Source organism: Gavia stellata, chromosome 6, assembly GCF_030936135.1.
Source record: "Gavia stellata isolate bGavSte3 chromosome 6, bGavSte3.hap2, whole genome shotgun sequence".
NCBI classification, from domain to species: domain Eukaryota; kingdom Metazoa; phylum Chordata; class Aves; order Gaviiformes; family Gaviidae; genus Gavia; species Gavia stellata.
In genome coordinates, this window is record NC_082599.1 from 33,633,958 (window position 1) to 33,647,490 (window position 13,533).

The 13,533-nt window shown below is 34.4% G+C and overlaps 1 protein-coding gene across 2 annotated transcripts in view; it reads right to left on the reverse strand.

Moving 5' to 3' along the window:
• Nucleotides 1–13,533, reverse strand: part of SNX13 (sorting nexin 13) — a 72,621-nt gene that overhangs the window by 25,161 nt on the left and 33,927 nt on the right. For both annotated transcript variants that reach the window (XM_059818629.1, XM_059818630.1), the window contains exons 6-16: nt 11,729–11,850; nt 11,472–11,573; nt 10,742–10,830; nt 10,241–10,324; nt 7,717–7,855; nt 7,098–7,186; nt 5,857–5,956; nt 4,683–4,876; nt 2,950–3,054; nt 1,691–1,823; nt 901–938 (exon numbers count right to left, since the gene is read on the reverse strand). In XM_059818629.1, the coding sequence (XP_059674612.1) occupies nt 901–938; nt 1,691–1,823; nt 2,950–3,054; nt 4,683–4,876; nt 5,857–5,956; nt 7,098–7,186; nt 7,717–7,855; nt 10,241–10,324; nt 10,742–10,830; nt 11,472–11,573; nt 11,729–11,850 (1,195 nt within the window). The remainder of the gene's footprint in view (nt 1–900; nt 939–1,690; nt 1,824–2,949; nt 3,055–4,682; nt 4,877–5,856; nt 5,957–7,097; nt 7,187–7,716; nt 7,856–10,240; nt 10,325–10,741; nt 10,831–11,471; nt 11,574–11,728; nt 11,851–13,533) is intronic.

Sequence of the window (13,533 nt, forward strand, 5' to 3'; positions counted from 1 at the left end):
TGGAAATATAGTCTCACATGCACAATTGAGCCTTGTGCATCTTGTGGCTCAGCTACAAGTAAGCTCAGAAAGCTTACTCTTGTGGCTCAGAAACAAGTAAGAGGGAGCAGAGGAAATACATCAAAATTTTTATGATTTTTTCTTTTTAAAAAACTGATTTGACTTTCAGTTTAAAACATTTTAAACCTAATAAGATCTATGTGGGACAGATTATTTGGAAGAAGTCTGCTGGAAGTATACAGTTCTCATCATACATATGCAACCACTAGTACACACAGAAGCGTATTTCAAATATTTAGGTACATTCATGTACAAAAAAAAAGGTTCTGACAAACTGACCCAAGTCAAGAATTGCATAAAAAAAATTACCAAAAACTGAACTTGAAATTTGTTAGATTAGAATACAAAGATTCATATTTTGAATAAACTCCAGACACTTATGTTTCCAAATCAAGTCCTAACAAAAAAAAAAACAAACACCAACCTATAAAATCTAATTAAATGCCTCATTTAGAGTCTATTTGAATTTAATCCCTCGAGATTTCAGTTTCAAAGGATTTGTTTTCATGTATTACCACCTAACTCCAAATTTATGTCTATTTAAAAAAACAAACAGGGATAAGAAAGTATGCTTTGCATAAATTAACTATAGATTATTATTGTTTCTGTGAGAAACGATGCAAAATTTCATTAAACACAGGGGAAAGTACAGAAGGGACTGTTTTATCTTACAGAGTAATTGATACCTTATGTGTGTTCCAATTTGATTCAAGAACTTTTTCAGAAATTAAACTGCAGTGAATTAAAACCTCTAACGTACAGAATTTAAACTATTTTATAACACTTTCCCTAATGTTGGGGAGAAAAAATAATAATAATAAAAAAAATCCAAGCACTTACCAGATTTATGCTGCCAGTAGGAGACCCATTAAAAGATTCTAGGAGCAGTGAGGAAAGGGAAAGGAAAAAACAGGTTAGAAGATTTTATCCAGTGTAAGGCGACACACAAGAAATAAAAATGCAAAGACAAACCACTATGGAAAATAATGGACAACCGTGGCATTGGGCAAAATGTTGCGCCCAACATATAAGTACTTCAAGTTTCCAATAAAGACACCTAAAGGAAGATGTATGTAAGTTTCTACAGGTATCGATATGAAATAAATACTCCAGAAAACATTCCTTTTTAAGCTTACATCACACCACATGAAATTGCTTCACTATGGAGTCAGTTTAATAGTTAAATAATTTCCATTAGATTTGATCTTCAGTTAATAAGAACGATTTTAATTGCTTTTAAAAACCACATCTCCTATGTACTTTCAATTTCTATTTCCAGATGAAGAATATAGTTATCTATTAAAACAACCCAACATGTTGAAGAACCTCAAATATTTTTTAATGAAAAATGAGAATGAAAGAGTCACACACTTATTTTAGCAACACACTTGTTACCAAGACTTGACAAAAAAAAAAAGTATGTGAGATTAATAAAAGTTACTCCAGAAAAAACTATTTGACTCCCGAAACAATTTACAAAAAAGCACAAGGAGGAAACATTAATTTAAAAATCAGAGATAGTACAGAAACTTTTTGATTTCTCAAAAAAGTGTGGATAATTTCTTGTTTTCATTTTAAATCAGAAAAAAGAATAGTCCCAGGAAATCCCCATTACAGATATAGAGCTCACCTCCTTCACCATCATCTGATCCTCTGAAACTAGGATCCTTCAGCATATCCAGCTCAGCTAACATACGCACATACAACACGTTCTGTTTGAACGAAGGGTAGAATCTTTCATCTCGCAGCATCAACTCATATACCTTATTGAAATAAAAATGCCAACCTTAGAAATACTTACTATACTTTTTAATTCTAGTTCAGTCAACACAGTATAACCCTACCTCACGAAGACTTAACCACACCACCTCAAAAAGTTATCTATACAGCCTATACCGTGACAGTATATATACATACACACACATATCTATATGTAGTGCGAACTAATTCATAATGTTTGGATGTTCAAGTCAACTCTAGAGTATTTTAATGACCATTTTTTTTTTTTTTTCATGTAACACACTGTACAAGTGCTATCACCTGGTGAGAATGGAAAAAATCTCATACAGGTCTGAGGAAGTAAATTTCTTTTGTCACACATGAGAAATTTATGCTCTTCTGCAGAAATCACATGCAAGGCCCTTGTAACCTACTTGGGCAACACAGATTCCACAAGATGTTTTTGTTAGTCTTAAATGTGGGTCTCAAGTACAACAGAGCGATTCCAAGTTCTACGGCTCATATCACTAATTTTAGCATGAATGAGAACATTCAGTTAATGACCTAATAAAAAAACCTCTCACACTGGGTACATAATTTACTGGCAGAATATTAATAATTCACTTTTTAAGTATCTATATTAGACTTGAGTAATAAAGTCTACGTATGCAGGTAGTAAAGACTCTTTCATCTTCAATACTTGCTGCTTCTGAGTGCTACACTGTGCAGGCTTGCAGAAAGAGAACAGTCAAATTAACTTCTGTATCTCTTTCCAGAAGTTAATATGGTAACATGCTTACATACACCTTTGAAAAAGAGAGCTAAAACCAGACCAAAATGGTACCACTTAGTCATCCTACACAGACACTTTTCTTAAATAGATGCATAAACACAAATAATAATAATCCCATAATTCTAAATTGTGCTTCATAATTAATTTCATACAGGACACCTACACTTTCTGTCTATTGCTTTGAAACCCATGGGCTAAATATGGCTAAGCAGAAGTTGGCAATTTAGTGTATGATTTTTATAGAATAGGAAAATGGTAAAACATGTTTTTAGGTTTCAGATATTTGAGTTCCTTCCTCCTTTTTCAATGGCTGTAGTGATGTTTAATAGTCTATAGCATTAACAGTTCTTATGAAATGCAGAATGAACAGAGTATACCTTTCTCTGAATGTCATCAAAGATTTCAGGTGTTGGATCCTCATGGTTCAGTGTTTCTGCGAGTTTTGCTACTAAGTTGTCATCAATATTAACTCTCGGAGATGCCTGTCACAGAAATCTAAATCAACTTTTGCAGCATAAAAATAAGGCGGCTTCTATTTTCACAAATAAAATCCAATACAATTCTGCAATTCTCTAAGTAAATTGAATTTCTTCTTGATGAGTTATCTCTAGAACTGTCTAGAACACAGAGTGAGGCCCCCTCCTCCCCCCAAAATTAAGTTCAGAGTTTGTATTGAAACTCGGAAGTTTCAAGATTAAATACTAAGAATCACCTCAAAAACAATGTATGCACATTATTTTGAAGCAATATCTAAACCAGATTTACTCAATCTTAAAAACAGATTTTATTTATTTATGAATAGAAAGATCTAGCTTCAAAAATTAAGAAAAAGCCAGTAAGAAAGTAAATGGATGAAGTCCTGAAGCATCTGAGGAAAGGCTAAGTTTGTCAACTCTGACAGTTTCTGAAGAGATTACCAGTAGCTGTAATCATGGTAGCTTTTTATGCACTCTATTACAGCTACAAGCATACTAACTATATCAGCCATCAGATTCCCAGTCATTCCTTGGTATGACATATTTCAAACCACTGTCCATTAAGCATTCTATTAGATGGGCCCAAGTTCACACACTTTCCCCATTTTCTTTAACAGAGACAGGGAGCCAGCACTGAACAAGACCTAACATAGCTCACTTGATAGTGTAGCTGAGAGGCTGAGTTCATTGGCTTTGGAATAGCTCTGGTGTTAAGTGGCTTCTGACTTCAAACTGGTGAGCATTCAGTCAGCTTAAAAACCCATCAGAGCAAGCTCTGCACAGTCCACCAGGTTGGGATAGACTATTGAGGTGAAAAACTGATCAGAGCAAGCTCTGCACAGACCACCATGTTGACAGACTATTGAGGTGAAAAACAGAAGTGAAAGAAATGATGTAGAAAGAAATTATGTAGAAAAGAGAAGTGTTACAAGATATTTGAGGGATAATTTGTTGAGGGAAGCTTTTGAGTGAGTTGAGAGGTGATTTTTATGCATACACAAATTCAGAATAAAGATGCTTTATTTACACAAATTGACAAGTGTTTTCTTTCACAGAAGACTCCATTATTACGAAACTACTGGAAGCATTTAAGCTTAGCCTACTGAAAAATACCCAAAGGTGATACTCGCACAATTTATACAGACATTTGTAGAGAGGCACAGGAACTTATGTCATTTGAAAACCCAATCTTAACCCAAGTTTGTACAAATACTGGGTTGCATTTTTTTTTTTTTTAAAACATTTCTTCTTAAAGGTGGGGGGGAGGGCAGGGTAAAAGGAAGGGAAAGGACAGCATGCACGAAGGGACAGAACTTCCTATCCTGTCTTCACATTTTCTCTAGTTTTTCTCTATTCTACAAAGTCAGCTTCTGAGGAGCACATTCAGTGCATTTGACAGCGTAGTCAGCGCCTGTATGAGCCTTTTTAAAAGGAGAGGAAAAAAAACAAGAGGAAGACAATTTATTACTGCTTGACATAAGGAGAGAGAAGATACACAAGTAATAGCTTAAATGTCAATTTGTAAACAACTTGTGGTACATCACATCCATTTCATATTACTGTAGCCATAACTACCACAGAAGCATCTGTACAAAGAATAAATTCCAAACAATGCAGAAATACATTATTCCTACCTTTTCTGATAAATATTGCTCATAAACTCCAAATGCAGCTGCTCTTAATAGACCCTTGGTTTGATTAGTCTGATGTTTTCCATCTTTCTGCCGGCTTTGAAGTACCTCCAGCTGTTGCTGTGCTGTAACCCTGTATCCTTCAACTGTCATCCAGAAAAACAGATGCGCTTGGCCACCAGTCTGCTGCATGTAATCTACAGAAAACAGCCACCACACAACCATAGTTATTGTTGTGCATCCTACAATGAGAATTCTCTATGATGTTAACTACGTATGGAACTCCAGGATCTGGTTATACATCTGGAATACTTGTCATATACAGTCAAAAAATAAAAAGTACTATATACATATTAGGGATAATCGTCAAATAAAATTGGGAGCAAAGTCTAGGAATTAAGCACTGAACCCTAAAATGCACATATAAAAAGTGAATCCATCATTACTGTGTGGATATAACAGGCTTGTACAGCATGACACAAGTTGAGAGGAAATTAAAACTGGAATTCTAACAAATCACGTGTATCTACTACAATAAAAGGACTACCACCAGCAACAAAACTGATCAATATTCTTTGTGGTGACCATCAGCAGGCCAATTAATTCAAAGAAGAGAGTCAAGCATTAGAAAGTATTAAAAATTAATTACACTTTAATCCACCTATCAATTTCTTGATTATATGATAAACCTAAAATAGTCCATAAATTACTGCTGTATTTTAGCTTCTCAAATAGACAACCTTCAGTAGCCTTGTAAGCCTCTAAACTTCAATCTAGCATTTATAGTCATTAGCTTCAGTGAGACCAGCAAAAGTAAGACTAACAAATGTGATGTTTCAGAGTCATTCCAGTCATAAACCTCTAAGCAATTCTTGCAATGATTCTGTTCAAAATAGAGCGAACTTGGTAAGTGACAGACTAAGAAACATTGCAAGATCAGTCTTACAGAGAGATCAGTATTGAAACAAGCTGGAGACAAGCTTTCAGAAGTACTAAGTATGGTGTTCTGAACAGTTAATTTATGAACTTATTCGCAAAAAAGGTTTTGGTTCCCTCTGGCAAGGGGCTTATATATTTAGCTCTCAGTAGACACAACTATTTAGCCATTTCAAGTATACAGTCCTGTGAGTTAGCATATTCTTTATAAATAAAAAAGATCAGATAATTTAGCACTTACCCATAAAAAATTGTAGTGCAACATTGTCTACCAGAATATGGTCCAGAGGGACTGTGCAAAGTTTTCCAAAGTTTGCTGCCAGTTTCACAGTATCTATTTCCTGTAAGACACAGTTCAGCATGTTCATATGCTTTTTTTTTTAAAATTAGCTTTTAAAACTTGTGCTTACCACAAAGCAGACATAATAAAAAAAGTTATTTACACAGTAGATAACAAAGCAGCTTCTCACAGGTTAGTTATTTTCATAATCACTACTAAGTGAAGGTCAAGCTCATAAGGTCATGTTCTCATAACTATTTGCCTTCAACATAATTTCTGCTACCTGGCAAGCTAGCTTTTAACACTGCTGTTATTGTAATATTATACAGGTCAAATTAACCCCAAATCCCTCACCAACAGTGACAATAGCATGAATTAACAAGATAAAATAATTTCAGAATTTGATGGGGTGCAGGTCACCACAACTTGAATCCATCTCTGCCCAACTTTCTTCTGTTAATATGACATTTCTTGGTATTATAGTAATGCTTCTGGATCCAACTGTAGAATACTTAAACATTTTAACAGTCAATATGCACAAGAATACATTATCTTGGAGCCACATCTAGGTCCAATTAAGAGAGTCAAGAAACTAAACAAAGTCAAACATACTGACTCTGTCAGCTTTAAAATATAAAAAAACCCAAGCAAACAGAACAATATTAGGTTCTCAAATTTAACATCCAGTTTGCCTTAGGCTTTTCGTTGAACTAAAGAGGTAAACATGCCTGACAAAAGGCAATACACATGGAGTCTATAAGGCATTGCAAAATAATCACCAAGTGTTACCTTTATCAACAAGAAAGAGAGATCTCTGCCAAAGACTAAGCTTGAGGCACATAAGGTATGCACTGCAGCAGAGAAGAAGGACTGAATCTAGGTGTATAAATACAAAGACGCTTTGCATCTATGTAACATTTTGGTTTAACTCGTGTATTGAGAAGGTAAGAATAGTTTTAAGATGTACTGACATACCTACACTGCTAAAGCCAGAATCCAAAAAACTCTAAACATGCGAACCATTAGAAAAATTTTCCATACTAAAACTGCAAATACAAGACTCACTTCAGTTGTGGAATGTATCCCTATAACTGCATAATTCAAGTTGTGTATCAAAATGCAAGAATTAAAAAGCTAGACTGAACCAGCAAGTCATTTGCAGCTTCACTCTTCTGGAACTAAAATAATTTTTAAATACTTACTTTTCCTGACTGCAATCTCTGAATTCTTGAATCACATACTTTAATAACATATAATAAACTGTTAATTTGATTTTTTATAGTGTTGATATCTGAAAGCAAAACCAAACAAGATTAAGCAATGCAGATGAGTAAATAAACTATTGTTCTGAAATGCTCTAAAAAAGTCATACAAAAAGTGACATACCACATACAAAACATATCAGCTTTGAAAAGAAAGGGTTTTTTCAGTTTAAATACCTTACTGATGACAGTGAACAAGAAGAAATATTTTTCTCTTTCCTTTTTCAGATCATCTGTTAACTGACTACCCATTAATACCTGAAATATTACTGAAATTTGGAACCACCAGTCAGGCAAGTTTCAATTCAGTGAAGGTATACATCTAACTAATTAGTCTCTAAATATATACTAAAAAATAAAAAATACAAGACAGATGGTAAAAAGGACCTGCTTTTCAACACATCAGAAAATTCAAGATTTACCAATTTATATGTATTTTTTTTAAATAACAAAGTATATACTACGCTGCAGAGTTTGTATTTTCTAAATTTTTTACATGTTCTTCAGAGATCATGCTGGCAAATGCATTTCATATTTTGTACAACAATACAGTACTAACCATCTCCCGCTGTATCTAGGGATCGAAGATATTGCAGTTCTTCACTTGCTTTATCTTTCACTGCTTCCAACTCTCCTATATTATCACTTAATTTAATAATATTCATAAAGGCCTCATAGTTACAGTTGGAATCACGAATCTGAAACAGAAAATTTTTGTGTGAATAATGCAAAACAGGTAAAAGCAGATGATATTTTTCATTAAATTAATCCTTTTGACACAACACTGCAAAGTGGCATTTTGAAAATACTGATGCTTCTAAACCCTCCACTTGATACTAAAACTGTACATGGACCAAGAAAGAGGAAGCATGCACACAGCCAAAACCTATTTCACACCATCATTTTCTGTTTTCAGGAAGTACAACAAAGACACATGGAAAGTGTGTCAACCTACTTAAAGATCTTGTCCAAAACCCAATCCACCTTCTTCTCCTATTACCAATCTCCTTAGCTAAGTAGGCAGGAACTGGTGTGACCACTGAAAAGACTTCAGATTTGCCAAGATCCCCTGCAAGCATACATGCTCCCAATGTAATGGCTTCTTAAGATACAGAATTACAAAAAGAATTAAAACATTCTACAATGTAACCATAACCTACTGGGGAGGAAAAAAAAGGAAATGACTGAATTAATGTCCTCTCTGAAACCCTAATTCAGATACCCCTTGTAAATCCTGTTAAGCTATTTCAACACATACTATTTTCACAGTATTGGCATAGGGTAAACCTGCTCTGGGGACTCAAACGAATTTGTGCAAGTGAAGGAAGCCTGCTGTGCTGCCGAGATCACTGGCAACTGTGTTGTGAATGCAGCATGGAGATCAGGGGAAGAGGGCTGAATTTAATGCTTTCTTTACTATCTGAAGCCAAAAAAAGTCACTTTACCCACATCCTTCATAAATGCTCACTTGGATATGGAAATGTAACACTTGGTCTGTACTGCAGAAGTGGATTGACATGAGCTGCACAAGCAGAGAGAATGAAAAGTAGATACCTTTGACCAAAGATAATTGAAAATCTTTCTAGAAATCTGCTTTTTTAAAAGTAATAGTACAAGCAATACTTGAACTTCAAACATTTTGTAAAAATGTGAATTTCACAGTGAAGAGATAAGTTTGGATTAACTTCTAATTTTATATTGAAGTTTTGTATTTTATTGCAAGAGAATTAGTATCAAACTAAGGTGTGCCTAGAAACAAGGAATTAAACATCTCATTTTCAGAAATCAATTTTTTTCATTCAAATCTGATTTTATGTGAAAGGTTCCAAAAGGAACCAGAATTTGAGTCATCTTTACTTTTGACCTTAACTTCTGCAACAATCTTCATTTCATAAGACTTGTATTAAATTTTTGAAAGCATTTATTCTTCCTTATCTTTCCCCCAGCACATTTACTTCCTCATCTCAGAAAGCAATTATGAAAATTAATATTTGGGACATCACCATCATAACAGAAAGCTTCATAAAAAACTCAGAATTCTATCTTTGGACGCAGCTGGGGGCAGTGCTCAGTAAATAAAGAATGAGGCCAAGTTACAAAAAAAGAACATGTGTAGGAGGAAAGGGGAAACAAAAATTGAAAAGCTTGGTCCATATGAGCAGCAGTATTTTTTCATATTAAAGCTAGGTTCCTGTAAGAAAAGCAGCTTGCAAACTTTTACATAAAATGAAGGTGGCTGGAATGAATGAAACATTGTACACGTACACTTGAATTCATTCCATACCTAAGAATTTTTACTGTGAACTCTGAGGGTGTTTTCAGCATAGGACTTGAATGCACACTCTAAGATTAAAATATATGGATAAATGTACAGAGAATGTGGGGAAAGGAAAAAAAGAATTAAAACTTGATTCATGACATACAAAGGATAATAAACTATAAGAGTAAGTTTCAAGTTGCTTTGCAAAAAATCAGTAACATTAAAGTCCGAATATTCTATTTATGTTAATTTTACTACATAATATTTCTTTAAAAGTTTTTTTGTTTTTACAGGTGCATTAGAGAGATATTGAAGTAAAGACTTCGCTTCTTCCCATTCAGTTCAATTATTAAGGGTTACCACAAATATCCCTAAAAAACCCACCCTAAGAGATTTCTTAGCGGGGGTGCAGAGGGTGCGTGAATCTTACTACTTTTCATTCTGGAGGCCTCTTAAGCTTTAAAGGACATACTGAAAAAAGAGTCAAGGAAAAAATACTTCCAAGGTTACTACCATACTTCCTCAACAGCTAAGCAAAACAGTCAGAGAACTCAGCTTTACACTTTGCCATACATCTGTCCTCGGTCAGCCAACTGTTCCTGAACTGCCACAACACAGGTAACACAGTTAAAGAGAGAGAGTGTGTGTGTGTATATATATACATAAAAAAATTAGTACAGCAGCCATAAGTTCACTATCTCTGCCAATATATCCATTGGTAACCTTTCTATGAGATATCTGTCATGATTACAGGAAACACAAGTAAAGCTTTATATGAACATATTCTGGAAATTTCATTCCTTTTAAACATTACAAATCTTACCATCCATATGACATACTGATTAATATAATCAGGATCACTGAGCTGGTTTATTAATGGAAGAAGAATACCTCGGGAGAGGATTTCCTGAAAAACAAAACACAACAAATCATTTTTACACACTTATTCATAAAGCTAGTACAACTGCAACAATTTAAAACTTACTGTGTAGAGGCTAAATAAAAAAATGTGTAATTACAGAAAACATTCAAAAGGCACTAGCACATTCCCTTCCAATTAAAATTAGAAGATGTTAATATCTCAAGAAAAGCAACCTCCATTTTATGTTTTTCTAATGTTGTTAGAGTTAAAAGAAACTTCAAAAAACATTTCACACAAACTGTTCCCTGCTATTAAATACTTTTCAAGATTGTATTGCATTTAAAATAACCTACTATTAAACTAGATCAATTTTACAAAATAAAATAAGAAAAGCAGCTCAGATCTAAAATTTTTGATGGCATTAAACCAAAGATTGGGATGGCTTTTAGAGTCCGTACCTACCCTGACAAAGTATCGCATGATCTTGTTCTGGAAGTCTCCAGGAGGTAGCAATATATACAGTAAAACCTCACACAGATCCCTTAGGAATCCTAGGGAGGGAGAACAAGAAACAAAACAAACCAAAAACAAACAGAACAAAACAAAAAACCCTCAGCACAATTTTGTATTACGTTATTTCACATCTTATCTGATATCATAGGAAACAACAGATAAATCCTTAAAATGAAATTCAAATACACAGTCATATATATTCTTACAGTCCAAGCATCACAGTAACACCTTTCAGACTGAATATAAGCAGCACTGATGTAAACCTGAAACAGACCTAGAGACTCAAAACCAAGACAGAAGAAAATCAAGTTCCAAGAACCAAAAAACTAACTTCAATTTATTTTCCTTATTTAACACATACAGAGTTTTTTTTCTCCTCCTTCCCACTTTCCCCAAAAAGATACACTGATTTTTTTAATGAAGACTATGGAGTAGTGATAAGGAAGGCAGATCTAACAAAAAGCACTAAGAATCTGCAAAGCCATCCCCTGCCTCCCAGAAAACATATTTCTACCTTAAAATTTTTCCAATGAAAAGAGGAATAGCTACATATGTACATAATTGTAGTATAGCTTTGAGAGTCACGTGCTAAGATTTCAGTATATTTCATATTGTTTACACAATCATCAGTATTTTGTCTGCTATACTAAAATAATTTCAGAAGATAATATTGACATACCTTCTTCATCTTTGGGAGAAGTGCAGACTAGATCACGACAGACTTCTTTTTCCATTTCAACTTCAACCTCGAAGAATGTGTCTACAAGTTCCTCAGCTTGGTCTATACAAAAGAAAATAACAAGAAACACACTGTTTGGTAAAGACCAGAAACTTGAGAGTAAACTTGAATTATAAAATAAAGCTAACTATATTTCACACATGTACGATATTTGCCTACTCAGACTCAAAGCAAAAATATTTTAAACATTACATTACCTTTCATCTGATCACCTTTCTCTGCTATTCTTTGCTGAGCTTTTCTGAAAACACGAAGATGAGTGCCAAAGTCATCAACAAGTCGTGTAGTGAAATAAGGTTGCCAGTCTGTTTCCTTTGACCTATCAGAAAAGGGCATCCACAAAAATGAATTATTTTACCCTGAATACAAAGAAAAATAATAAATTAGTACTTCTACTTCATCCCTGCCAAGAAACACACTGATCGTAAACATGGAAAAGCAAAGAAATAAATCAGTCTCCTAATCACCTATTCACTGAAAACAAATAAAATACTGTAAAACACCACTCTCATACTACATTAATAGTTATGCTTAATTTACTTTAAGGTCAATATTAACATCTGGAAGTAGTGTTCTGATTCATGATATTGTCAAATATCTGTGAAAAATCCTCATATAAACAGTCTACGAGCATCTAGAACCTAAAACTAAAATACTCCCGAGGTCTCTTCCAGCTGTACTTTCTACCATTTTGGAAGGCACCTAAACAAAATAATTTTCTTCTGAATTTGCAGTATATACATGAGTCAGAAAACACACGTTCCGTTTGAAACTACAAAGAACCAAGTATTATCAACAATTGATTCCACAGCTTATCTATGAGAGGTTGTTAGCACGCATCTCCAACAATGCACATAGATTTGCATCGGAAAATAGTCACTGTTAGATTTGCATAAAACTATTTCATTAGTGGTATGAAAAAGATGCAGAGATATTCTTGTGATGTCCATGCCTTACTAGCCAAACTAAAAAGGCACATGTGAGTTATAGATTTAATGAGCTAGATGTTAGTGATGGCTTTTACTCTGCACTAAGTATTCTACTACTTGAATTCTCTCAGATACCTACTTTGTTATAGCAGAATCCTTCTACAACACTTCCTTTTTTGTGTTTATTCCCTCACCTGCCCTTTTTTCCCCTCAAAAAGAGAGAAAGGGATAAGGAACTCGAAGAGTGGGAAGCCTACTGCAAAATCTAGATGTGGAAATAAGAAGCGGAGCTGCGTCAAAGGGCAGTCAACCAAAACCATCAATAATCCAGGTCCAACATGCGCACAATCAACAAATTATATAAATACGCTAGGTGGCAGCCTTACATCATTCTTTCAAATGTGCAACTCTCAAAGAAAAAAAAAAAATATCCCGCTGTACCCATTCTCTCCAGAACCTCACAGGGTATATCAAATTAGAGATCATGGTACTAATCTAGGATTGCTACAGCTATATCCAGCTACAATCATTATGAATACACTAGATCATTTTCTCTTAACAACAACAACAACCAACTGCTGCAGCCATGTGAAACCAATTTGATTGGTACAGAAGAACACAACTGCACAGGAATGGTGGCTATTATTGAAGAGCTATAGTACTGTAGGGAAAAAAAAAATTGGCTATAACTTGACACAAACCCAGTGCTTGATACTGTTCAATGAAGCAGCTTCACCAAACAGACAAAGCAACCAGAGTTGGGCAGCCAGGTCCATTTCATGTAAGCACAGGATTGCTTGCCGTAATGTACCGTTTATTTAGCCTAGTTTTCACTATTTCCAACTCTGTTTCCTAGGATTTCCATTATTTCACAATCAATAAGATTTTATTATAATGCTTTTTTCCTAGCATTAAACCCAGCTCTCCATCTTTGACCTTTCTTGCCAGAAAAGCACACTAAGCTGCATTTTCAAGCCAACAGAGGGAGGAGATAACACCACCTCAAAATTGCTAAGAAGTTTATTATATTTAGGTGACCCACAACCTCTTCTGAAGAGAAAACAGATAACAAT